We start from the raw sequence: 26,478 nt of genomic DNA, 5'->3' as shown, positions 1-26,478 counted from the left end.
TGCACAGCTGGGGCCCAAAGGGGAGAGCTGGGCTGGAGGAAAGCCTGGGAAAGGACGGGATCACCAGGAAGGGTGTGGGTGACAAAGCCTGTGACCAAGCCCTCAGGAGCCCATGGCAGAAGAGAACATGAGAGAGGCATCAAGAACACTCATCACAGACACCAAGAGAGCGTCTGAGGGCAGGTCCAAGGGATGTCATGTGCCAAATGTGGCAGAGGGTCAAGGAAACATCCTTTGGATTTAAAGAATGGTCATCACCGGTGGCCTCAGGGGGTGCAGCCTCCCTTGAGTGACAGGGCAGATGCCCGGCACAGCCGGAGGGGAGGTGTGGACACCCTTTCGGGGAAGTTTGGCAGTGAAGGCGAGAGGGGGAACTGGGAGGGAGTTGCTGGGTTAATGCAGGGTCCTGGAAGTGGAGCCTGGAGCGCATTCAGGAAACAATGGGAGAGGTAGAGGTTGTTCCCACGACAGGCACCACTGGTGACACAGGCTCCTGCCACAGCACTGGGGAGAAAGGACCCAAAGCCCAAGTGTGCAGCTCCGCCTGGACTGGAGGACAGAGGACAGGTGACACAGGCAAGGGAAGGCAGGCGTGCCCACAGTTGGCCCCTTTTCTCTGTGATGACGGAGAAGCCTCTGCTAACTGGGGGAAAAGTGAATGTCTCAGGCTTGGGGGCAGGTTCACACTGGGTGCCGTGGGGGACGGAAGAGGCTGCTCAGGCACAGTGGGATTGCCTGCATACCAGGGCCTGCGCCAGATCAGCTACCCCGAACACAGCAGCCCTGCTCTGACTCAGTAGCAGCCTTTGTCGCTCAGGGCTTGGCTAAGTTGGGCTGCTGCGTGCAAGAGATGGATGATGACGAGCTTGGGCTTTCAGACGAGTGGCCCAAGGATCCCTAAAATAGTAAGTCCATCCTGGCTATGCTGGCAAAGGGGAGACACGGCAGAGGCAATGCTAAGGCTGCCACGGGCTTTAGAGCTGCGAGCTCCACTGAGTCCGAAGCACATTTGTCCTAGTCCCAGCTTTGTCTCCAGTGTCCAGCACAGGGGCAGGGCAGAAGAGGCACTAAGGCACCCTCAGTGTACAAACCAGGGTCTTCTGACCTGAGACCAATGCAGGGGCCACCTCCCACCCCCCTCCTCTGGTAAGGATGGCACAGAGACAAACACGAAATCAGTGTTTATTGGTAGGCTCCCTACACAGGCCAGCCCTGGGGCTGGGGCCCGGGCTTCCACGAGGAATGGTTGGTCAGGAGGCCAGCGTGGCTGCCCTGTGTGCTGAGATGTGGTGGCAGCTCTGGGGCCAATCCTTCTCCTAGGCTTTCCAGGTCCAGAAGTCCTTGTGGGGTCTGGGGCTGTGTCAGGCCAAGGAAGCAGCCTTTGTAGAGGAACAGGACTTGTGGGGAGAGGTCAGAGAGACCATGTGCCACCTCAGAACCTGCTAAGTCCAATATCAGCATGTGAAAGGAGGGAAACTGAGGCAAGATGGTAGAACCCAGAGGAAAAAGTGATGGGAAGTCTGACGGTGAGGTAAGGAGAACCAGTGTCTTTCATGCCCAAGCCAGAGGGGATGAGAGGTCTCCCTGGTGCTCCTCCCTCCTGGCTTCTGGAAGGGTGAGCAGGGGAGGAGCAGGGCTCTGGTCAGTCAGGGGTGAGTCCTAAACAGCTCCGTCCCACAGGGATGTCTGGAGGGCAGCCAAGCTGGAGCGGGCCACAGTGCCTGGACCAGTCCTGTGGGCTCCCACCGTTGGTCCCTGCCCTGGAGAGGAGGCCAAAAAGGGGCTGGCAGCCTCATCCCTGCTGGGCCTTCACTGAGCCTTCTTGGTCACTCTCTGGTTCTTCAACATCACGTAGGTGATGAACAATCCTGGAATATACAAACCAGAATGGCCAGGTAAGATCTGGGCTCAGGGATGCTGGGAGGGCAGGGCAGGGCAGGGCAGGACAAGGCAACCCACGTGCAAGGCCATGCGCGTACCCAACCACCCTCGAAGGCACCTGCTGTCTCCCCAGTCATTCAAGCCACACATCCACTCACATTGATTCAACAAACACCAACTGAGTGCCTACCTCAGGCAAAATGTTGCATTTAGTGTTTCAGATTCCAAGGGCAACAAGACCCACCCATCTATCCATCACCCAATCAACCACCTGCCCACCCAACATCCACCTACCCACCCATCTACCCCATCATCCAGGCATCTAATGTTGACTGACTCGTCAAAACTACGTTCCTGTGCTGAGTGCTGAGGACATAGTAACAATAGAGACATAGTCCTCGTCCCTGTGAAGCCATAAGAGATAGAGAGGTGCAGGAATTAGGAGGCAGGGCGACAAGAGGGTGAGAGGTGACTGAGGTGTGAGCAGAGTGATGGGGCAAGCAGGAAAAAGGGACACACACCATTAGAGTCCAAAAAGCCTGAGGCATCGGGAAGCCCAGAGTTACTGACCATGGCCTTGAAGGAGGAACAGGAAAACCCCAGGGGAGAGTTGGGGGCAAGGAGTCTCAAACAGATGTCCAGAAAGTATCAAAGTGTGGAAGTAATTTCAGAGGTGGGGCCCTCCAGACACCCTGCCCAGGGTCGGGGTTGCGGTGAGGGGGTGACTTACCCACAAACAGGAGCAACAGGAGGCCCACCGCCAGTGGGATGGTGACAGCATAGGCCCGGGGCAGGAAATACTTGTGGATGACATGCTGGCTGTCGATGAATGGCTGGCAGCCAGGGCAGAGCTCTGGTGAGCAACAGTGGCCTCGTCCAGCCCCCAGCCCAAACACCCCACCCCCTCCATCTAAGGGACTTATCATCTTTAGGACAACGGCATCTGCGGTGCCATGTTTTGTTTCCTTCATTCATTTATTTAAGTTATTTACTGGGCACTTGGTGCCTGCCCTACGTTGGTGCTGGGAACCTGGCAGTGAACAGAAGCCAAGAGAACTGCCCTAAGGCACTCACAGTCTAGCAGGCACTCACAGTCTAGCAAAAAGTACATGAGGAATCCTTGAGTGACTCCCAACCTGGGCTCGCAGGTCTTCTTTACTAACATCTTTCTCCAAAGGATAGCAAGTTCTGCAAGATTTTGCCTCCCAAACACACTGCACTTCTTAAGCAACGACCAATAAATTTTCCCGCAAGAAGAAAACATCCTAAAGGCCCTCATAAAATCCACTGGTACCTGCCATCCCCACGAGCTGGAAGGCTAACCAGAACCAGAACTCCCTCCAAAAGGCAAAGCAAACAGGGCACAGGGCTTTAAGTCCAGCGGTTAAGTATGTGACCTTAGGCCAGACCCTTCTCCCAGAATGCGCCTCAGCTTCCTCATCTACAAAATGCGTACACCACTAGCATCTTCCTTGTAGTGCTGTTCTGGAGATTTCATGAGCTCTGGCGGGTATAGCCCCTAGCACAGCACCTGGCACTTGGTAGCTGCTTAAATAGTGTTGTGGGTCGGTTTCAAGACCCAAGGATGGGGAAGGCGAGCAGAGGGCGGGAGAAACAGACATACCAAGAGAATCACCCAGGCCGTGTAGTAGGTGAAGATGATCAGGCTAATGGCGACGAGGCCGAGTCCCACCACCTGGTCTGTCCCCGTGGCCTGAAGAAAAGGAAGGGCTCAGCTGACGAAGTGACCCTCCATTTAGGGGCACTAATGGACGAGGGCCGTCGCGGCCTGATTACGCTCTAAGCTTCCCCATTCATCCAGCCGATGCTAGGGAGGGCTGACCAGGGATCAGTTTCCAGGCTGGCAGAGAGCGCCAGGCCTCTGCGTTTTCACGCGTACAGTGAGCAGGCGGGAGACAGCACTCCCGGTTCCGAGTGCCCAAGCCCCAGCTCCCCAACAGACCCCAGACCTCACCCTAGACGCCCACAGCCAAGCACTCAGCCCCAACCTCACCATTGCCTCGGCGCTCCGCCACCAGAGCACCAAGCCACATCCGGTTCCGGATCCGGGCCCTTCTGGCTTTAGGGCGCGAAGCACGCCGGGAGTCGTAGTTCCCAGGCTGGCCCAGCAACGCGTGGTCCGAGACTGGCAGGTGCCGCCTCCCTTGGCATGTCGGGAAATGTAGTTCTCGAGGGAGTCATGGGGCAGATTGCTCCCCGAAACTAGGGAATGGGCCCGAGCTGGGAACCCGGACTGCCTGGCTTTCGTGGTCACAGTCCTGCGGGATCGTTCCCCCCGCCTCCTACCAAAGCCCATCTCTAAACATCCCAGAGTCCCAAAGCCAGAGCGGAATGGGGGTGGAGGATCGGAAGTCCCATTTTTCAGATGGGGAAAGTGAAGCTCAGAGACAGGAGTCAGCGGTGAAGCTGACACTGGAACCCGACAGGGAGTCCTACTGCCTGATCCCGAGGCCCTGCCTTGTCTGCTGAGGGGAAGGGTGCAGAGCCCGGCCTGGGGCGGGATGAGGAGGGCTGGCCGAGCCCGCACGGATGGGGAGGATTTTGACTGCGGGAGAGAGGGCGCCCCCTTGCCCATCGCCTGGCTTCCCTGGCGACCCTTCGGGTTTCCTCTACCTCTCTTCACCGTCTGCCTCTCTAGCCCTGGGTGTCGCAGCACCAGAGGTTTCGGACAGGCCCGCGGGAAGCCCCATGGTCTTGGAGGCCCTTTCCTCTGAGAACAAGGGGAGGCAGGGCCAGATCTTTGACGCCTCTCCAGCACCAGGACCTGGAACTGTCCTCCCATAGCTCGTGGGGCCGGCTGCGCCTCACCCATCAGGTCTCACTGGGGTGCCACCCCCCAGCCCCCACAAGCCGCCTTCGCAGCTGGAGACAGGGGCTTCTTCCCCTCTGCGTTTTTTGTTCTTTGAGACAGGGTCTCCCTTTTTTGCTAGAATGCAGTGGCGTCAACATAGCTCACTGCAACCTCAAACTCCTGGGCTCAAGCGATCCTCCTGCCTCAGCCTCGAGAGTAGCTGGGACTACAGGTAAGTGCCACCACACCTGGCTAATTTTTCTATTGTTTGTAGAGACGGTGTCTCGCTCTTGCTAAGGCTGGCCTCAGCCTCCCAAAGTGCCAGGATTACAGGCATTTGGGATTACAGGTGTGAACCACCGCCAGAGACCTCTATGTGTTTGGATCAGCTGATTTACTCAGTTGCTCTGGCCCACATTTTAAGCGCCCCACGGCTAGGGTCTGTGGTCACTGCTGTATCCCCAGCACCAGAAAGGGGCTTGGCACAAAGTAGGAGCTTTGAATCAACCAACCAGCTTTGTCAGTGATTTTTTTTTTTAGATCCTGGAATGCCCCGAGTTGGTCGTGGAGCCCCTTGGCCTGCTGTCCCCGCTTGAGGGCAGGGGAGAGTTGTTGTCTGGGCCTGGCATAGTTTGCTCCCGCCAGCAGCATTTATCTCCTGTCATCAGAGCCCCTCACTATGGGGGCTGCTCTCCCAAAGCTGACACTAGCAACCCTTTTTCTCCTACAGCCCAATTCTATTCCTCGCCACTCTAAGGACAGACGGCTGAGCTGGGAGCCAACTTTTCCCTCCCTGCCCAGATGTGCATAGAACGGAGGAGGGGACTGAGAACCCCCTTCAGGGTTTAAAGGGGCTACAAGTGGGGGTGTGCTCTGAGAAGGGGTGGGGATAATGGCTGTTTAGGGGCAGAGACAGAGGCCTGGTGGCCTGGTTCCTTCTGGACTGGCCAAAACTACTGAGGCTTCCTGCCACCTTTGAGCTTGTCAAAGGCCCAGAGTGACCTGGCTGTCCCAAAGCTTGGCTAAGCCACTGAGCTCCTTTGTAACTTGAGACAGTCAGGAGCAGGGGTGAGGGCCCAGACCAAGCTGTAGACAGTGCCAGCCTGAGGCTTTAGAGTTTGGGAACACACCCAGCACCTCCTGTAGTACAGGCTGTATACCCACATTCTCATTTGATCCATAACCCCATTTGCAGCTGAGGAAACTCAGGCACAGGTATTTGTCCTCAGGCATGTTCCTTAGAGGCCACCTGATTGCAGGGAAGGTCCACAGAGCAGTGGTTAGAACTTGGGTTCGGAGGTCAAAGCTGTCACTAGGTGTGGCAAAGTAACTGCCCACCTGGGACTGTTTCCTCCCCCAGGAGTCTGGAGCAATAAAGGTGGTGATAATTGTGACTGCAGTCAGGACTGGGAGAAACCTGGCCACCTACATCTTCCCCACCTGTGGAATGTCACCTTATACATCTGGCTTCCTTCTGATGTTGTCTTTGATCCCAAAGTCAACGTGCTAAAGTAACAAGGTAAAAAAAAAAGAAAAACTCAGCAAAACAAAATCCGCAATATTTAATTTTTTTTCCCCAAACCAAGACACCGACATTAGGCTGATTTCCCCTTACAATGTTATTTTCTACAATAGAAGCTGGGACACAGATACAAACACAGCCCACTGAACTAGAAGTAGTGGTGGCAGCATTCTCTTACAAAGGAGGGGGATTAAAGAAAAAAAAGACCCCTCCCCATCTCCTCAATCACCTCCCTAAAGACAGAGGAAAACATGGACATTCCCCTCCTGGCAGATCATGCCATGTGGTCAGTTTGTGGGGTTTAACAGGAAAAAAAAATCTTAAAAATATTGTAGACCTTTATTTTCTTTAAATTTCCTAGTAAAAACGTTAAACTTTCAAGAAGATTCCAAACTGGCATTGCATAGACCAATTCCTTTCCAAAAATATCTCTAATATATTCTCTCCATCTCTCTATATATAGAATTTGAAGTCCAGGAGCTGTGGGCACCTGGTGGGAATTCTCTGAGCTCAAGGGGACAAGAGGGCTGAAGAAAGGTGTCCCTCATGGGGACAAGGCCAGGGCTCTGGGCCTCTTGCTCCAGCCAGTGACAATTTGGTTGTGGCCGAATTCTCAGTTGGTCCAATTACCCTGGCCCAGGGCCTTGTGTGGGAGGATGTGGCAGGCTCTATCTCCTTCTGGGGTGACCCTTAAGCCCAGACCTTGGCGGAGGTGGGGCTGGGACTCCTGGTTTAGAGTCCCAACAGCACCGAGGCCAGCTGTTTTGTGCCTGTAGCCCCAGAACTTCAAATCAGATCCCGAATCTACCCTGAATGCACCTCCCCACTGGGCTGGGTGAGGTGACGCAGACACAGAAGGGAAGGACAGCGCTCCCGCATCTTCAAGGGGCCAATTCATCTGGAGACTGTGTCGCCAGCTTCCTTTTAAAGTGCCAGTATCTGTGGGGCAGAAAGGGACTCTCGGGGCTGACCAGAGCCTTCTCCAGCCTGAGCGAACGTTCCATCCTGCCTCGGCAGGCACCTTCTAACATTCGTTTTCTAAAAGAGTTAGGTAAGTAAAACAACAACAACAGAAACCCTAGAAATGCTCTGGTCCCAATGCCAGGGAGTTCTCAGACCAAGAACCCTAACTCTGGCCAGCTGGGGAATGGGACCGCTCCCAGCCTGGGGAGGTCACCCGTGCTCCCCCAGAGAGGACCAGCATCCCAGCCCCAAGCTGGGTCCCCAGCCCTGCTGGACCCAGCCGGCAGGTGGGGCAGAGAAGAGAAGCACCCCACCCCTGACCTGGGGGAGGAGGCAATATTGAACTGTGAACTCAATGAAAGCAAAAAAGAAAAAAAAAAGGAAGGAAAGGAAAAAAAGCTACAGGGCTAAGTAAACACCAGCCTGCTGGGTTTGTACGAAATGAGTGAAATTTAAAAGGGGTAAGGGCGTCTGTCCAGGGGCTGGCTGGCAGCTGGAACCCACCTTCAAGCAGGTTACGAGGACCGGGGGGAAAGTGCTGAGAGCAGGGGCTTCAGTGAGGGCAGGGGCCAGGGGCAGGGCCAGACTGCACCCCGCTGGGAAAGCACACCCCTTAAAGGACCCCACCTCTCCCTTGCCCAGGGGGGGCATGCTTCCAGAGGAAGGCTGAGGCTTTTCCCGCCAGAAAGCCAGCTCTAAGGCGGTCCAGTCACAGTCCACCTGCCTCTCTGGCATCCGCCCCAGCTGGGCCAGCTGACCCTGAGGGCAGAGAAAGGGGCTTTTGCTTGCCCCAACCTTGCTGCGGGAAACCAGCTGCGCAGGACCCAGCCCTGGGCAGAGGGCACCGTCGGTGCTCAGACCTTTGTCAGCACAGGTCTTAGGCCTGAGCTGGAGCTAAATGTAGGGAGGAGAGGCGGCAGCCCGTTCCGGCCGGGCTGCCAGACCCTGGGCCTCTGACTGCACAGCGGGCAGTGACCAGGAGTCCTTGGGAAGGGGTCAGAGGAAGGGGAGGAGAGGGCCAGGGGGCTGTGCTGGGGACAAGCACGTGCAAAGTGCAGGCTGCCAGGGCAGCAGAACATTTGTTGGGGGCGGTGGGGCTCTCAATCTGGAGTGTGGGTAGGGTCTGAGGTTGTGGCTCCCAGGAGGAGGCCGCCAGCGGATCCCCCAGGATACAGGGAAGGGATAGCTGAAGCACTAAGCAGTCAAAGGGTCACAGGTGGCAGGATTCTGGGGGTGGTCTGGCCCGCCCACGGAAAGAGGGCAATGGAGCAAGACCCTGCCAGGGCATGACTGAAGCCAGTGCTCCTGCAGTGGACAGGCCCTCAGCCACACACACCCCTACGTTTAGGAGCTGCGGCATGTCTGTGGCGGAGGGGGCCAGGCCAGTCTCTTGTCTTGCCCACCGGCTGCATGGGCCAGCCTGTCCTGCTCTCTAGTGGTTCAGCGGAGAACATTCACAGTGGTGCCTGGGCCCTCGCAGGCAGGCCAGGAGGCTCCCGGCATGGATGCGAGGACAGTGGAATGATGCCTGGGGGACAGGTGTGGGCTGGAGTGGAGAGGCACGGAAGAGATGCAGTGAGGATGGTGATCCAAATGGGAAGGTTCCTTGTGGAATGATGCAGGTCTGGACACCCGAGAAGGCAGGATCCTTCTCCAGCCTGGACACCTGCTCCTCAATGGCTTTCAATCACTACTGGCTCGTAGACCCCAGAAGAGACCCTGCAGGGGAGAGACGGGTCAGCTTGTCCCCCTCAACGCCCCACTTACCGAGCACCCCGTGGGCCAGGCCCTTGGAGGTACGTGGAAGCAGGCACTGTTACCCAGCCTCATTTTGCAGGGGCTAACGCTGAAGCTCAGGGATGTGAAGTCACTTGCCTGGGGTGGCACCGTGGCAAGTATCAAAATCCATGGGGACCGCAGAGCTGGCGCAGGCTGTGCCTGAGCCCTTCCAGGGTACTGGCAGCTTACATCCCCGGGTGTGCACCCCTCTCCCACAATAACCCCGGCAGGCAGGGACTGCGCCGTGTCCCTTTGACAGATGAAGAAACTGAGGCTCACAGAGACTGTGAGGTTTGCCAAGAGGACAGTGGAAAGTCGGGGAACCTGACAGGTCTCCTGCCTGCTGGCACATCCGGGGCTCGGCTCGCAGCTCTCCTATGACGTTGCTGCAGCCAGACTGGTTTCTTCCCTCCCCTGAACCCATCATTTTCAGAGGGGCTGGGGAGGGGTGTTTACAAACCTCCACAGAGGCGCCCTCTGTTTCCTTCCTGCCCACCCTACTCGGAGCAGCCCAGGCGGTGAGCTGGGAGGCGGCGGCTGCAATGTCATCCCTCGGCCAGCAGGGGGCAGTGGGGCAGCAGGGCAGCTCCCCAGACCCTGGCCGAGGCCGTCCTGCTCTGGGTCCGGATGTTCAATGGCACCTCCCCACCCGGCCCACAGGAACACGGGGGATGCCTTCAGCACAGCCTGCATGTGGGAGGCTCCTTCACTCCCTCCCTCCCTCATTCATTCATCCAATGAGCCAAGAGGATGCAGTGAGCCAGGCACACAGTAACGTGCTCTGAATGAGGGCACACTACAAACTGTCACGTGGGTGCAACCTGTGTTGTCCACAGCTGTACCCCAGCACTAGATCATCAGAGCCAGGGCAGGGAGCCGCGGAGACAGCGCCCACCGCCGCACCCCACGGCTGCCCTGTAACCCCTCCCCAAGCCTCTGCCCCTACCTGTTGGCCAGCTGGATGCCACTCAGCGTGGCAGAGCCATCACGGCTCACGAACAGCCGGAGGTTGCTGTCTGTGGGGACACAAGGGAGGATGGAGGCTGAGCAGGGCAAGGGCGGCCCCTGGAGCGGGTGACATCGTCCCCTGCCCACGCGGCGCAGGCAGCTCACCCTCTGTGTTGCTGCCCTCCGTGAAGTCCTGGCTCTGCATGATCTTCTCCACAATGTCATCTGCGTCGATCCGCGTGTCGTCCACCCAGGTTGGGTGGCTCTCCACTGAGTCCTTCTTCCGCCTGGGGGCGGGCAGAGTCACAACAGTAAGGCAGCAACAAGCACAGCAAAACGACGACAGTGAAGAGCTACAGCACTTGGAATGTTCCATGCACATTCCACATTGTGCTTCATTCAACCCTCACGACCATGCTGGGGTGAGGGGGCTGTTATCTGGTTTTAGAGATGAGGACACCAGGCACTGAGAGGCTAAGTAACTTGGCCAAGGCCACACAGTGGCCACACAGCATGTAAGCGGTGGATCTAAGGCTCAAGCCCAGGTCTGTGTGGCCCACGGACCACGCTCTCGACAAACAGCAACCACTGACTGAGCATCTGCTGCATGCCAGGCACAGGGCTGAGCCCTAACTGGTTGAATCGTCACCACCCAACCCTCTGAGGTGGGGACCCTACTGTCCTTGTGTCACAGTAAAGCAGGAGAGGTGCAGGGAGCCACTGGGAGGGGTCTGTTCCCAGGGAGCAGAGCAGTGGGACCCACCGAAACGAGCGGTCTGACAGATGCAGGGGCCGTGGTGGCCGTGGCGGCTTCTCGGGGGGCCGGTGCTCCCGCTCACTGCCCTCAGGCCCCTCCACGGCCATGCTGAGGCCACCAGAGGCGCTGCTGCTAGTGGACGTGTTCCGGCGGTGCGTCAAGTCAGAGAGGCTGGAGGAGCGAGAGTGCTCTGTGCTGTACCCTGGCGGGGGAGGTGGAAGGGACGGTCGTTATGGGGGATTCCAGGGACACAGCAGGCCGCGGAGGCAGGGCCAGGCAGCCACTCACCGGAGATCTTGGACTGCTGGCTGGCGTAGCTGGAGTTGCGGGAGTGGCCCGAGTGGAACACCTCCTCAGGGCTGGACAGGTTGTGGTCTGGCTCCTCCAGCAGCCCTGGAAGGCAGAAAGGGGGAGGCGCAGGGCTTACCCAGTGGTGCCACCTCACCCTTCACACTGTCCCCTTACTGAGCCTCCTATGGAGGCTCCACATATTTCCATTTACAGACTGAAAAATGAAGGTTCAGAGGAGCAGCAACCTGCCTGAGTCCCTGAGCCACAGGTCACCCTCTGAACCCAGCTTTGTTCATTCCCAAGATACCAGTTGGGGACCTCCTTGTGAGGAATGCCTGAGGCTCAGAGGAAGGACGCTGAACAAAACCTGGGCCACTGTCACCGACACCTGTGGTGAGCAGCAGAGCAAGGAGCAGAGCATGTCGGGGGCCTGGCCCTGTCTGGGGACCTGCAGGGAAGGCTTCTCCAAGGAGATGGCCTTAATGCCAAGCCCTTCAGGACACATGGGAGGGAGGGAGCCAGATAAGGCATCAGGGAAAAGGCCTTCAAGGCAGAGAGAGCAGCACAAAAGCCCTGTGGCTGGAATGAGCTGGGGTCAGTGTAGCTGGAGTAGACCGAGCAGGGGGAGGGGACGTGGGGAGGGGGAGGGGAGCAGGCTGGCCTGAAGGGACCAGTCAACAGCCCTATCCCAAGTCACCCATAAGCCCAACTTCAAAACAAACTTTCCTGGCATTCCCCAGCAGGAGGCACACGGGACCAGGCAGGACCCACCCAGTGCTCTGAATCCCCACCTGCCAGCCCTCCCGCCAGCCCTGCCAGCCAGCACAGGAAGGGTCCATCCGCACCCTCTTCAGAGAGGAGCCCAGGCCTGCCCGTGTGCCCACCACAGCCACGTGGCTTTGCAAGTCCCCAACAGGCTCTCTGCACTCGGGGGAGGCAGGAACCAGCCACAGAAGTAAGTGGGTGCTTAAATCCCACCTGCCTGGGAGAGGCCTGGTCCCCAGATGGAGCTCTCCTCTGGGGCCCCCCACCCTGGAGCTGGAAGAGTAACTGCGGGGAAGCCCCACGCCCGCATGCTTTCTGCCTGGGGCCTCCCCTGGCTGCGTCTGCAGGAAAAATGTGAGTGGAGGACAGCCAGGCCCCAATGGCCAAAGGTCCCTCACCGCCCCCAGGGCGGAATCACCTAGCAAGCATCAGCACACTGGCTCACTCACGCATCAGCTTGGGGGCCCTGCTTCGGGAGCACAGCAAACACTTGGGGGCGGGCCAGAGCCTCCTCTCCTGCCAGCACCACTACCTAATTGCTACACTGTCTCCTCTGGGGATCTGGGCTTTTTCATAACAACATTAGTAATGATGATACTTTAACACAAACGTCGTACCTACTGAGCAGCTATGAGCCAACAGGTACATTAGCTTGGTTAAGCCCCAAAGCAACCTAAGCTGTAATTACCATTCCCAACCCCATCTTCCAGAGGACACTGAAACTCGGAGAGGCAAACTGGCCAGTCAAGGTCACACAGCAAGTGGGAGAGCAAGAGCTCTCAGCCCCCAGATGCCACCTCCTCAGGGAAGCCACCCCAGGTTTCAGACAGATCCCACCTTCTGTGCCTGTCTCCCCCACCTCTGGTCACATCTGTACATGGACATGCATGTGATTTATTTATGGCTTGATTTATGCATATGATTTATTTATGTCTCTCCTGCTAGACTGAGGACCACATGGGCGAGGAGGCCATGTCACTCTTGGTTCAAGGCACTGCTGCAATCCCAGGCCCAGCACTCACAAGGTGCTCAGCCCCCATCGGCCCAGTGGGAACACGAACAGACACAAACACCATCCCACCACCTCCCTCCTCTCAGCAAGTGTCTCCCTGGGTACCCGCTGCTGGTGGGGGAGAGGCGGGCAGAGGGGACGGTACCTGAGCTGAGGATGGTTGGCCGGGGTTTGGGAGGCCGAGACCCTGTCAGAGAGCTGGTGCTGCTGCTGCCACCGCTGCTTGTCCCGCCACCCTTACACGTCAGCCGCAGGGAGGAATCCTGGCCCGGGATGGAGATGGACTTGGCAGTGGACGGTGGCCTTGAGAAGAAAGATGGGTGTGACTAAGGGGCCCCAGCTCAGGACCAGATGCACAGGGGAGCCCAAGAGTCCCTGTCCCCCAGCCCTCCCGCCACCTGTGCCAGCACTCACGTCTTGAAGCAGGGGTCCCCAGAGAGCAGGAACATGCCGATGGTGACCTACAGGAAGGGGAGGAATCAGCTACATCTCGGCCACCCCCACCCAGCCCAGGCACAGCCCCCAGCAGCCTCCTGGCCTGGCCTCAGAGGGCTTGGACTCCAACCCCGTCTCTGCACCTTCCTGGCTGGAGGGTCCTAGCAAAGTAACCTAACCTCTCTGAGCCTCCTGTGGAGGATGGAGATGACCCCAGGGCCTGCCTGGCAGGGTGGTGAGGAGGACGCAGTGAGATGATGAGGCCCGAGCTTTGCCCGGTGCCTGGCGGAGTGACAGCGTAGCCAGAGGTAGCTACAGTCATTTCAGCATGATGACGACACTGAGAGTACCTCAGGCATGGGGCCACGCGTTCCCCTCCATCCTGTGTGAGGGGCACAGGCAGGAGGGGGCCTGAAAAGCCCCACATGGGGTTGTGGTGGGGAAGCTTCAGGCACCTGACAAGGTGGGCGGGGTGGGGGCTCACGAGTCCGGCTGCAGGGGGCTTGGTGAAAGTTTGATGCATAAAGCAAAGCACAAAGCCATGAAAAGGTTAGCATCCACTTGGGCAAAGATGTTTTCAATGGCCCAAACATGGCAAGGTTTGGATATCAAAATCTGGGCTGAGAGGAGCGACAGGCGTGCAGGAAAGAGGTGCTCAGCTCCCACCACTGATCACACGGTGGCCACTGGGTTGAGGCTTTTTATGGATGATTTCACTTGGCCACGACAGCAGCCTACAGAGTAGACAACAGCCCCAGGCTGCAGACCAGGGAACCAAGACTCAGGGAAGGGAAGTGATAGCCAAAGACCCTGCAGACAGGACATGGGGGAGCTGGCTTGAATCCGATGCCACCTGTTCCCCACCCCCTTGATCTGGCCTGACTGAGGGGACATGGGGCCACTGTAGGGGAGGCTGAAAGGCTCTGGCCACCACAACCATTAGCCTGGACCCCTTGTGAGAGGTCAAAGGGTCTAGAAGGTCCCAGAGCCCCTGCCCACTACCTCCTGCCCAGCCCTGCTCCAGACACAACACGCTCCTGCTTACAGAGGTGGTGTCGGGACAGGCCTGTTTTCTAACCAGGTGGAAGGGTGGGGAAACAGAGGAAGATAGACATGCTGGCAGCGGACACCCAGACCTCTCTGTTCCCAAGAGGCTATAGGGGCAACAGTTGTCTTGGACACCTGCAGGTGTCCAGCCAAGGCGGGCCTGTGCCAGGCCCTCAGCAACCGCCATGCTCGCCGATCCTCAACAGGAGCCAGGCTGCCCCGTGTCACATGGGGCATGGTTAGGAGCTGGGCCGAGGAGGCAAAGGGGCTGGGGACCAAGGGCTAGCTGTGTGTGTGACCCCAGGCAAACGACTTTACTTCTGTGCCTCAACTCTCTCCGTGCACAGCCAGGACTAATCACACATACACACCCACGGGGCTGCTGTCGGCATATCACAAGGTCAGGGACGGCCGGCCCTCACTGCAAGTGCTCACTAAACCCTTAAAGAAACTGTCAGGGTCCACCCCCTGACCACGATGGGTAAACTGAGGCCAGTATCCCAGCCAGGCCTCTGATAGTGGTTTCCTGATCCCAGGGTCTCTCACTGCCTGCCCAGGTGAGAACCTGAATTGCCAGCAACCCTCCAGGAGACTCTGACGGGGAGCTGGGTTTGTCCCCACCCCTTGGTGGGGGGCAGAAGAGGCAGCAGGGCCCCTGGTACCTTGAGGATGGAGTTGTCCTGGCGGGTGTTCTTCGTATCATATCCCTCCAGCAGGCAGCAGCGCACCGTGGAGCCCGAGCCTGCAAACTCAGCCAGGTTCAAGTCGGCGAAGCCCAGCTAGGAGGGAAGAAGAGCATGTGGGATGCTGCACGCAGTGTGGGCTCCTGGGTGGCAGACTCCCAGAAGGGGTAACTTGGCAGAAGTGGGGGGAGGGGGAAGACAGGCAAAGCCCCTGGACCCACCCCACAGCCCTGACTGACTGTTGCATAACTGGGACCCAAGGACAGAGGGCTCGGGTCAGCAGCACCGACGTGGCAAAGCCAGGAGCTCACATCCCTGAGCTGCACAAAGCACCCTTTGTGTCGTGTCCCAGCGTGCACTGGGGCCAGCTCGCCCGACATGAAAGGACATTGTTGTCCGTGACACAGATGCATTGTTCCCTGGGAAACAAGGCCGTGCTGTCGGGAGCTGCCAGGCAAGCAGGCAGGGAAGGAGGGAAGGCCCGTGGGAACTGGATGGTGGGGTGGCATGATGCAGGGAGGGGCACGGACCCCAGGGAAGTCCCCCTGGTGGAGGCCAGAGTGAGGGGCTGGAGGGGGGCTCCTCTGATGCTGAGTCCAGGAGAGGAACGAGGGGTGGGGAGGGAAGTGGGAGAAAGTGCAAGTAGGCATGAGCTAGGAAGGCCCTGAGATGGCAGCCAAGTCTGCCACACCTGGAGGGGAAACTGAAGTCGAGGTGAGGTAGTGCCAGGCTTGGGGACGTTGGGGAAAACCAAACCGATCAGGGATGTTTATCAAGGCCTGCTGTGTACAAGTCTCTATTGCTGTGTTTAGGGGCACACGGTCCAGAATCAGGGAACTGAGTTCAGGTCCCAGCTCTGCCACTGACTCAGACCGTTTTACAGACGAGGAAACTAAGTTCAGGGAGGGGAGGAGGCTTGCCCAGGGCCACACAGCTAACCCGACGGATAGGACTGAAACTACTCCAGATCAGCGCCATGTCCCACTACTTCTCTGGGCCTTGGTCTCCTCCTCTGTCCGATGGGAGCAAAGCCGGCAGCAGGAGTTCAGTTACAGAGTAGATGGGAAGGGGCCTGGCAGCATCTGACAGGTGCTAGTGCCCCATAAGCGTTTGCTGGTGGAGATAAGATGCTCTCGGCTGTTCCCTGGTTGTTTCTTTCCTGCTTGGGTGGCTGTCCTCACCCACGTGAATCAACAGGAGGAGAAATTTCCATTTCAGCACCCTCCAAGCCTGGTTCTAGCCACCCTGCCCTCTGCTTCTGGAGAGGGACGTCACACCGGGGGCCGGGGCAGAGTGCACAGCCCAGCCACCGGTTCCTGAGCTCTGACCAGGGGGAAGGGCCACGCCCTGTGCAGCGCCCCCCGCAGGCCTTCCACGCAGGGTGAGAGGTGAGCCAACACACTTCCCCTCCCGTCGGAGGGCGCCCACTCCCCACTCCCGCCATGGCACTAGCCTCCCAGCAGCCAAGAGGGGAAGTGGGGAGGCCCAGGGTTCCCCACACAGATGAGGGGTTGAGGGCAGAGCAGGCTGATTCAAAGCCAGAGCTGTCTTCTCTCGTTACCCAGTAGAAAAGATTTTACTATGTAGGGCTGGACTGTCTGTGGGTGCATTGAAACCCTGGCAATAACACAGATGTCCCACAGTGGGGACTGGCTGAGTCACCGTCATCAGCCATGCAATGGGATGTTGCTGCCATTAGAAAGCACATGAAGGCCGGGCGCGGTGGCTCACGCCTGTAATCCTAGCACTCTGGGAAGCCGAGGCAGGTGGATTGCTCGAGGTCAGGAGTTCAAGACCAGCCTGAACAAGAGCGAGACCCCGTCTCTACTAAAAATAGAAAGAAATTATATGGACAACTAAAATATATATAGAAAAAATTAGCTGGGCATGGTGGCGCGTGCCTGTAGTCCCAGCTACTCGGGAGTCTGAGGCAGTAGGATCGCTTGAGCCCAGGAGTTTGAGGTTGCTGTGAGCTAGGCTGATGCCACGGCACTCACTCTAGCCCGGGCAACAAAGCAACACTCTGTCTCAAAAAAAAAAGAAAAAAAAGAAAGCACATGGAAATTGGTGATAACACAAAAAGATGCTCACGATGTACTGGCTAAGTAAAAAAACCAAGCTGCAAATCTGTATACTTGTGCATTTAAAAAATCCTATTGTTTGCGTGTACAGAAATACACATAAAGGCTGCTCATTTTATATTTCTCTAAACTACATGCATATATTTTTAATTCACTGCTCTGCAGGTATGGTAATTTCATAATTTTTTTTTTCTTAAAAGGTCTGGAAAGATCCTAACATATCCCAATGGTGGGGTCCTGGGGAGAGGAGGGGATGGAAACTGGCCCCTTCACTCTATGAACTTTTGTACCATTTGTGTTCCAACGAGCATGTGCTACCTTTATATGGACTGCAAAGACTTATCAATAAAGATTTTTCCCAAAAAATACATCTCATGCAGGGCTGACTATCTCCTGTTTGCAGCAGAGACGGGGCTGTGAGTCTTTCTGGAAGCTTCCCTCATGCTCATCCCACGCTGCTCCGTCCCATCCCACCGCCCCTCCACACAGGCCCTCTTACCTTGGAATAAGCTTTGCCGCCTTTCAGCTCCTGCACAGGGAGGGAGATACAGCAGCAGGGTGACTAGGGAGTCCTAGGGACTTCATGTGTCTCCCCAAATCTCTCCAAATTTGAGGCAGGGACAGAAAAGGGGCAGAGCAACTCCTCCCCCATTATTCCTTGGTCAGGGGGGACAAGTCAGGGGAGGGCCTAAAGCCCCAGAGGCAGTGGCCCCAAGCCCACCCTCACCCTGGGCAGGCCTCACCTTACGCACAGACACACGGAAGACGCAAGGGTCCAGCAGGCCTGTGGCAGGGTTGGCGCTCATCTTACACACAAAGGTGAACCTCTTCCGCCACCGCACGCAGTTCTCCTGCACCTCCTCCCTGCAGGCCAGAGGGGAGAGGTGAGCGCAAGTACAAAGCACAGATCACTGCCAGGGAACCTCATAAGGTACCTGGGACGGGGAGAGAGTGCTGCCAGAGTGCCATTGCTGGCGGGAGTGAGGAGGAGGGGAGCTCTCACTTCTCACTTTGTGTCACAAAGTAACTGCATTTTCACAAGAATGGACTTGTGTAATTGTAAAAACAACAACAAAAAAACATGTAATAAAAAATGCAAAACACAGCCAGGAGCAGTGGCTCATGCCTGTAATCCTAGCACTCTGGCAGGCCAAGGCGGGCAGATCATTTGAGCTCAGGAGTTCAAGACCAGCCTGGGCAAGAGCAAGACCCCATCTCTACTGAAAAAACAGAAAGAAATTAGCTGGACAACTAAAAATATATAGAAAAAATTAGCCGGGCATGGTGGCGCATGCCTGTAGTCCCAGTTACTCGGGAGGCTAAGGCAGGAGGATCGCTTGAGCCCAGGAGTTTGAGGTTGCTGTGAGCTAGGCTGACGCCACGGCACTCTAGCCAGAGGAACAGAGTGAGACTGTCTCAAAAAATATGCAAAACACAAGGCCAGGGTGAGGCCAGGCTGGGGCAGCCGCCCCCTTCCCCAGGGAGCTAATAAGCTGCTGAGCTTCCCTCTACTCCCAGCGCTGCCCCCTCCACCCTGCCCCGTGACTGTGGGTGGCTCCTTCCGCTGCCACTACCTCCCTCAGCCAGGCTCCTGCCAACCACCTCAGGTGACCCTCACAACAGTCTTCCAAGGCGGGACCACACTCAACCCATTTCACAGGTGAAGAGACTGAGGCAAACTGCCCAGCATCAGCCAGCGGGGAAACAGCTGCACTGGGCCCTAAGCCCAGTTCCTCCTGACTCCAGAGCCCCCTTCTTCACCACTGGTAACAATGACAACAGTAACCACCATAGCTAATATGCACACAACACCTCCTGTGTGCCTGCACTGCTCAAAGAACTTCACAAAAGCCAGCCGTCCCCAGAGCCTGCTCCCAGTGCTGGGGACAGGCGCTCATGCCAAACCCTTGCAAACACCGTCCGGGACAGCCACCATCTCAGCCCAGTTCCACACTCAAAGAAACCAGGAGCGCTGGGGGTGAGGACCCTCGCCAAGGCCCAGCACCAGGAAGAGGACAGGGGTTGAACCAAGCAGCCTGGCTCCGTGCAGGCAGCAACCAGCGCCCTCAGCTTCCCTGACGCTAACTGGCTGTCTGGCCTTCCAGCCCTGCAAGTTCCTCCTGGGGCTGGGAGCCATGACTACGCTGAGGAATTCAGCACCCCTTCAATGGGGCGGTGCTTTGTGCCCTGGGGTGAGTGGGAGCAGGTGGGAGCGGCTCAGCCAAGCCCCTCCAGCTGCTGCAGAGGCCTTGGCAGGATGTGGGGGTGGCAGCAGCACATGGCAGAGAAGAGCTCTGCATCCCTGCAGCTCCCGTCCCCCCACAGCCCGCCTGGCAGAACCGGTGCTAAGGAAGGGGCGGCCACGGAAGGGAGGGGGTGGTGTGAGAGACGTTATCTCCAGCTCGTCCCACCTAACCGGAAAGGCCAAGTGGACAGCTTAGGAAGTGGCCTCTTCACACCCTGGGTGACCCGAGGGTGGAGGGTCAGAAAGGGTGGCAGTCAAGCATCTCCTGAGCATCGGCATTTGCTTCTCACGGCAGCCGTGCAAGATGGGCTCTCTGCGCCCCCTTCTAGGGCTGAGGGCACTAAGAGGAAGCCACTCCACACCCACCCAAGCTCAAATCCCTAGTGACTGGCAAAATGGGATTTGAATCCAGGACTGTCCAACTTCAGAGTCACGGCTCCTCAGCCATCACCTCGGCTCACAGGGCGTGGAGCCTGGGGAGGCCTGGCAGGTGGAACTCGCGGCGCTGGCGGGGCCAGCAGTGCCTGCCATGCACCCGAGGCCCTGCCCAGGTCTCTGAGTGCCAAGCAGGCGCTGGGCGGTGAGCCACTGCCGCGGACTACATCCACCCAGTGATGACTCACCCCGTGTCACCTGGAGGGGGCAGGGGAAGGGGTGAGTCAGGGAGGGTGACCGCTGCAGGGAGGTGACATTCAAGCTCAGGCCCAAATGACAAGTGGGGAGAAGCCAGGCTGGGGAGGCAGTTCCAGGGAGAGGGAACAGCATGAACAAGAAGGGAGTCCCGTTTCCTCGGCCAATGAAAGTCCCCAAGCCTCACCTTCTGTGAGAAGCCCCCTCCAGGCAACCATGCCTGGCTCCACAAGGCTTTGAGGACATGACCAAGGGATATCCCGTGCTCCTGCCAAGGCTGTGACAAGGGGCAACAGCACTTGGGTCAGGCAGACCTGGGCTGCAGCCCTCACCCTCACTGGGCACAGCACCCTCCCTCGCGGGCACCTGGAGTGTGCAGCGAGCGGAGCCCCGCAAGGGGCCTGGCGTCTCTGTGAGATGTGCCTCATCTGATGAAGACGCTGGGGATGGAGGGAACTCAGCCACCAGAATGCTGCCACCCTGTCAGGAGGCTGAGCTCCAGCAACCCCCTGCAGTCCAAGATGGGGACAAGCGGAAAGGTCAGGGCTAGAGAACTGGTGAATGGACAAATAAAATGTGGTCTAGCCATACATCGGAGTGTTATTCAGCAATAAAAAGAAATGCTTATACATGCTACACTGTGGATTAATCTTGAAAAATTATGCTAAGTGAAAGCAGCCAGCCAGAGAGGACTGCATTTATATGAAATGCCCAGAACAGGTGAACCCACAGAGACAGAAAGTAGACTGGTGGCCAGGGGATGGGGAAGTTGATAGGAATAACTGCTAATGGGTACGGGGTTTCTTTCTGTGGTGATGAAAATGTCCTAAAATTGGTTGTGGTGATGGTTGTACAACTCTGTGAATGTACTAAAAACCACTGAATTGTATACTTTAAATGGGTGAATTGTATGGTATGTGAATTATACTTCAATAAAACTGTTACCAAAAACCAAATACCTGGTAGGTCAGATAAACAGAAAATGGAGAACACAGCAGGAAAGGCGGGTGGGAGTAGAGATGAGAAGGCAGAGTGCTACTTCAGACAGGTGCATAGGGATGGCCCTCATGGCAGTGACATCTGAGCAAGGCTTGGAAGGAAGTAAGGACTGGAGCTGAGCAACAGTGGGGGAAAGAGCCATCCAGAGGAGTGCAAAGGCCCTGTGGTAGAGGCATGCTCATGCTCGATGGAGGCATGCTCATGCTCAGCAAATGGAGACACAGCAGGGAGGCCAGAGGCTGAAAAGGAGTTGAGGGGAGAGCAGAGCAGATAAAGGTGAGGGAGCAGAGGTGAGGGCCTGCTGGGCCCCAGGGCGCAGTGAAGACTTTGCATCTACTCTGACAGCAGCTCCATCTGGCCACCATGGACTGTGGCTTAGGCAGAGGCTAAGAGCAGCCATGGTGGAGGCGGGTAGAAGGGCAAGAACAGACACTTCCCAGGTGGCCAGGGGCCAAGCTTGAGAGCAGGGTAGCTGTGAGGCTCCCATGTGGACCCTCAGACCCCCACCCTAGCTAGGAGCTGGCGGCAACTGCTGGAGGCCTAAGAAGGAAGCTTGCTGTTCTGGGTTTGTTGAAATACTCAGGAATTGGGATTAGTATCTGGGAACAAAAGCTGATGGTGAATTGTGGGATTCTGCCCTTCCCCGTTCAGAGTCTGCCGTGGGAATGCCAGCCAGAAAGCCTGAGGCCAGAGAAAGCCACGTGGAGCCCTCTCAGGCTCAGGTAACGGGGCACGTTCCCTCCCTCGGGAAGGCGAGCCTGGGACGGATCCCAGGATCGTTGCCGGGCAGCCCTGTTTCCACAGGGCTCTAACAATCACCTATTCGATGCCACCACACCCTCAGGAAGAAGCTAGCAGCCTTACCGGCCCACCCTAGGAGGTCACAGCAAGGGTGAAATAAACACTGCAGCAGTGGCTACTTCCCGAGGGCCTACTGTGTGCCACCTGGAACTCAACACAGAAAGGTGGCTGTCAGTCACTGTGGCCCACTCTACATATGAGGAAAGTGAGGCTCAGAAATGCCGTGTAGCTCCCCCAGAGTCACAGAGCTGCTGGCAGCAGAGCCAGTGTTGACTCCAGGCCGTCCCGTGTCCACAGCCCATGTCCCACCCAGGTCACAGCTTGCAGCCACCTCAGGGCCCACAAGCCTCCCACCAGACCCAGGGCTCCTCTGGTAGGAAGCGGCTGTGCACCTTAGGTGGGTGGCATGGGTCCCAGGGACAACGAGGGGAGATGCACACAGGCTCAGGGCTGGGGCAGGGGGAGGGTGCAAAGCAGACAGCAGGAGCCCCAGGCTGGAGCTGGCCAGGCCAGGTGTGAGGAAATCTCAGGGACTTGATTCACTCAGAAACCTTTCACTATGCACCCACCACCTGCCAGGGTGCTGAAGGCCCTAGGGACATAAGCAGCAAACGAAGTGGACAGAAACCGTCCCCTGCAAGGAGCTTACACTCTGGGTTAGGAGACAGACAAAACCAGGCAAGTGCATGGCAGGAGGTTGTAGGTGCCGTGGAGAAAAAGGAACTGGGGAAGGGGGTAGGCAATGCCCAGGTGAGGGGGCATGAGGGAAAGATGGCCAGGGAAGGCCTTAATGAGAAGGTGATGCCTGAGCGAAGAACTGAAGGAGGGAGACAGTGAGCCCCACAGACACCTGAGGGAAGAGCAACCCATGCTTGAGGAACAGCATGTACAAAGGCCCTGGGGTGGGAACACACCTGACATGTGTAAGGAGGAGCAAGGAGCCAGCGTGGCACATGGTACGCAGGGAGACAGGAGAGGGAGTCTTGGCCCCAAGCTCACAAAGGGGCCCTGTGGAGATGCCGGCAACCACAGGCATCCACGTGTGCACAGGCGGCCATGGCAGCAGAGATTACAGTTGGGGAAAAACAGGAAGAACCCAAATGAGCATGAGGGGATGGCTCAAACGGCACCAAGCAGACAACTGCCAGAAGAAGGGACACAGCAGTCTGTGCTCACCGACACGGAAAGACCCATCGACCCACAGGAGAAGCAATATGCAGACGGGAATCTACAGTACGACCCCATTCCCCCGTTTTATTTTTTAAAAAGTTATATAAATGTTCATATGCACAGAGAAAATGGGAAGTACCTGAGTGACATCACAAATGAAGGCCATCTCTGGCCACTGGAGTGTCTAGAGATTAAAAGTAGGGAAGGACAGAGAGAAAGGATGAGGATGAGGGGGGGACTATGTCTTTTTTTTCTTTGTGAACTGAAAGTATCAGTTGAAACTTTTTTTTTAAAGCACGCCGAGCAGAGGGAATTAACTCCTCCAGAGTCCTGGAGATTGCAATGTGGTCCGAGGCCGAAAAGCCACCCTTCGGAATGTCCCCCAGGAACAGCAGAGCCCAGCCCAGCACTGCAGCACCCAGAAGAGTGTCCGAGGCTCCGGAGAGCAGAGCGTGTGGCTGCAGTGACCAGAGGCACAGTGAGCCGCCTGTCTCAGAAAAAGGGAAAGGGTGAAAAAACTAAGCCAGATGAGCAGCTATGAAGAAAAATGCTAAATGTTTATTAAGAAAATGTAAGACTGTGCATCCCCCCGCTTGCCTGGCTAACGTGGCTCAAATTGGAATTTAACGATGACAAAACCAAGGCCCAGAGAAGGAGACAGCTTTAACCCAGGGGGCCCAGAACGCCAGACTCCAGGATGCCTGGCCAAGGGGCTTATTCGCACTGGCGCGAGGGGATGACGGTCAGAAGGGGAGGGGCTCACGGTCAGAAGGGGAGGGGCTCAGAGCAGGTCTGAGGCGGGGGAGGGGTCATCAGGGCCACTTTCTTCTTTTCTGCCCAAGAGTTGTTTCCATAATCGAAATTGAAACTGAAAATGAGAAAAGGGATAGGAGAGCTGGTCACACACAAGCAAGAGGGACTTGAACCCCCAGCTGCCTGGCTCAAGGCCTGGACCCACACTCGCCTCCCACGGCACTGACAAATAGGGCCAGCCTGTGCGGTGCGCAGGACCGGCTGGCGAGACTGGGCGCCCCCCAGCAAAGAGCCGCCAACGGCCAGCCCTCCCCAGCCTGGGCTTTCAGGGTGTGCTTCTCGGCTCCCCACTGCCAAGGACAGGTAATTACAGGGACGGTTTCGTTTTTAGCTTTAAGATATACAATTAGACGTGCAAATCTCAGCATGGCAGGGTGAGCCCTCCACCTACCACAGCCACTGTGGCCAGCACAGTGGCAGAATTCAGCTATTTCTGGGCTGTCCTGAAATAGAGCAGAGCACCCCCAACATGCTCGTGTCCTCTGCCAGGCAGAACTCCCCTGGAGCTCTCCTGCCCCGGGGAGGCCAGCCCAGTGACCTCTGGCCCCGTCCTGGCAGCCGCACCTTGAAGTGTGGGAGACACAGGGACCTATGTCCCAAATCCTGACCAGAGCTTCCATGATGCATCCACAAAGACTTAACTGTGGGCACTGGCTCAGGTGTGGGGCAGCCCCTAGTGGAGTGGGGGAGGCAGACATTACACAGGAAAAGACCAACAATCGCTGCCAGTCTCCGTGGAAGTAGAAGGGGCCTGACCTGGGGTCTGGGGGCCGGAGTCAGAGAAGGCTCCCCCAACAGTGACGTCAGGGCTGGGACCTGCAGGCTGAAGCTTGCTAGGTGAAGATTCGGGGAGAAGGATGTCCCAGGCAGTGGGAACAGCACAGGGGAGACCCAGAAGCTAGGAGGCGGCTCCCAGGAAGAGCCAAGAGAAGGGAGGGGGGCAGGATCAGGCTGACAAAGAGGCCACTCAAGTGACCAGGAAACCCCATCTCAATAAGTCTCAACTTCTTCTATAAAAGAGTGATCTCCCCAGCACATAGGGCTGTCACCATGGCTCTGTGGTGCCACCGCTCCTTTCTCCACTGCTCAGCTGGAGGAGGGATGCAAAGAACTCTGTCAACACTGCATCCGTGTGGCCACATTTGCCTAGCATGTGCCCCACCATGTCTCACCCTCGGAGCCCCATGCAGATGGGGACCACATCTCTGTCTGAATCACTACTGCCTCCTCAGAGCCCAGGACAGAGCTAGCATAAAGCAGGACCTTCTCTGTGTCCTCCTCCAAGGCCTGCTCTTGAACCCGTCCCTGGCCCCCGCAGCACATCTTTAATTAATCAATACCTCCTGTTAAAAACAGTTCCTGTTCTTTGAGCTTGTTTTGCAGGACCCATGTTTTATATGCATGACCAACTGAATTCTACTATAGTCCTAAGAGGTGTGTGCCATTACCATTCCCATTTTACAGAAAAAGAAACTGAGGTCCAGAGAGGGGCAGGACAGGTCCAAAGTCACGAAAACAACAGAGCTGGATGCTATCCCAAGCGGTTGTGACACCAAGCCCACACCTTCACCCCCTCCCTATGTCTGCTCCCCTCAAAAGCAGGAAGGCAGATGGACACGCTGGAGGAAGGGACATTGCCCCCCCAGGCTCCCAGCAGCTGAAGGCTACTGAAGAGGCCTCAGAGCCTGTGAAGGGTGGCAGGCCAGGCTAAAATGAGCCACCGTCCTCAGCTTCTCAGATAGTGAAATTCAGAGCTCCCAGCAGGAGCTGTCCCCGAGTCTGAGCTCTGTTGTCCGGAGGCCAGCTCGCTGCCACATCCCCAGTACCTGGCCCAGGCATGGCGAGCATCACTGCGCAGCTAAGTGCAACAACAAGATCCCAGAGCCTTGGGGTCCCCGGTTTCCATCACTCGGGTGACAAGCGGTCAGTGCCGTGGAAGCCACCTCCTGGCCACAGGCTGCCAGGCCCACAGGGTCCCTACTGACAAGAACCAAACGGGCCCAACCGGGCCTCTCCCTGGAGTCAGAGCAAAGGTGTATGGCCTGGCTGGCAGCCAACTGTCACAGGGGCAGAAAGTCAGGAAAAGGGGATCCTGGGTATTACTGGGGCAGCCCAGCCCCCATGACAGGGCTCCAGCATGACCCCATGCCCATCCTCAGCACTGCACCTTCCCAGTTGCACGTGCTCACGGTTACGTGTCTCATCACCAGCACAGAGCCCCAGCCTGGCTAGGAACAGGTGCTCGATCTCACAGCCAAGAGAGAGGTGTGAGGCCCAGCAAGACAGGGCTTCTCAGATGCAATCGAAGATTCCCAGCAGGCCCACCAGGACTACGGACTCTGCAGGACAGGGTTTCTCTCTGTGGGGGTTAGCAACATCCTGCCAGTAGCACACCCCTAGGTGTGACAACCAAAAATGTCTCCCAATCACTCCTGGTTGTGAACCAGTGGTTGAGAACCACTACTGCAGGCCTTGGAAAGACATTTTAAACAACCACCCAGGTGATTCTGACGCAGGGAGCTGGGCACCCAGCTAAGAGTCAACGTAGCTGTCAGAACTGTGTGGGACCCCAGGGACCTCCCAGCCCTCGCTATATGTTCCTGGGTACCTGAGGGGGCTGGCACTCTGATGCCTCCCACTCAGCCCCTATAACAAGAAGTGACCAGAGTAAGACTCCACCATGTAGGTCCCTCCCCCTGCCGTCCTGCCTGCCCCTCCTCAGCCACACCCACTCCAACAGTCCTTGGCCTGGTTCCTGGAGGAGCTGGCGCTGCAGTGATGCAATCAAGGCTCCCAGCTGATGAAACCCAGCCCAGGATGGAGAGAGAGAGTCTAATAAGGAAA

General features: G+C 57.2%; 2 protein-coding genes across 4 annotated transcripts in view; both read right to left on the bottom strand.

Annotated features, from left to right (window-relative positions):
- Nucleotides 1-1,166: 1,166 nt before the first annotated feature.
- Nucleotides 1,167-6,203, bottom strand: DPM2 (dolichyl-phosphate mannosyltransferase subunit 2, regulatory). Of its 2 annotated transcripts, XM_045563337.1 has the most exons (5): nt 6,148-6,203; nt 3,896-4,045; nt 3,506-3,595; nt 2,612-2,714; nt 1,167-1,868 (listed from the first exon to the last, which is right to left on the bottom strand). In XM_045563337.1, exons 1-5 carry the CDS (start codon nt 6,154-6,156, stop codon nt 1,810-1,812), a joined length of 411 nt encoding a protein of 136 aa, XP_045419293.1. In that variant the 5' UTR covers nt 6,157-6,203; the 3' UTR covers nt 1,167-1,809. The 2 variants fall into 2 exon arrangements, with proteins under 2 accessions (XP_045419293.1, XP_045419292.1); XM_045563336.1 differs by lacking the exon at nt 6,148-6,203 and having other exon boundaries at nt 3,896-4,870.
- Nucleotides 6,204-6,231: 28 nt separating this feature from the next.
- FAM102A (family with sequence similarity 102 member A) overlaps nt 6,232-26,478 on the bottom strand; it is a 34,289-nt gene continuing 14,042 nt past the window's right edge. The window contains exons 2-11 of one of the 2 annotated variants that reach the window (XM_045563333.1): nt 17,720-17,840; nt 17,476-17,505; nt 14,875-14,991; nt 13,145-13,191; nt 12,876-13,033; nt 10,951-11,055; nt 10,669-10,864; nt 10,071-10,192; nt 9,904-9,973; nt 6,232-8,897 (exon numbers count right to left, since the gene is read on the bottom strand). In XM_045563333.1, the coding sequence (XP_045419289.1) occupies nt 8,852-8,897; nt 9,904-9,973; nt 10,071-10,192; nt 10,669-10,864; nt 10,951-11,055; nt 12,876-13,033; nt 13,145-13,191; nt 14,875-14,991; nt 17,476-17,505; nt 17,720-17,840 (1,012 nt within the window). In that variant the 3' untranslated portion in view covers nt 6,232-8,851. The remainder of the gene's footprint in view (nt 8,898-9,903; nt 9,974-10,070; nt 10,193-10,668; nt 10,865-10,950; nt 11,056-12,875; nt 13,034-13,144; nt 13,192-14,874; nt 14,992-17,475; nt 17,506-17,719; nt 17,841-26,478) is intronic. The other variant, XM_045563335.1, reaches the window with a different exon arrangement.

The sequence above is a fragment of the Lemur catta genome, chromosome 10 (genome assembly GCF_020740605.2).
Source record: "Lemur catta isolate mLemCat1 chromosome 10, mLemCat1.pri, whole genome shotgun sequence".
NCBI classification, from domain to species: domain Eukaryota; kingdom Metazoa; phylum Chordata; class Mammalia; order Primates; family Lemuridae; genus Lemur; species Lemur catta.
This window is presented reverse-complemented; position numbering and strand designations above follow the sequence as displayed.

Excerpts from the sequence above, each read along its gene's own strand:
- DPM2 (XM_045563336.1), bottom strand. The coding sequence starts at position 4,714 with ATGGGTGAGGCGCAGCCGGCCCCACGAGCTATGGGAGGACAGTTCCAG. Across the intron at positions 3,596-3,895 it reads GGCGGAGCGCCGAGGCAATG|GCCACGGGGACAGACCAGGT; the intron begins GTGAGGTTGGGG and ends CCTTTTCTTCAG. Across the intron at positions 2,715-3,505 it reads CGGCCTGGGTGATTCTCTTG|CCATTCATCGACAGCCAGCA; the intron begins GTATGTCTGTTT and ends CCTGGCTGCCAG.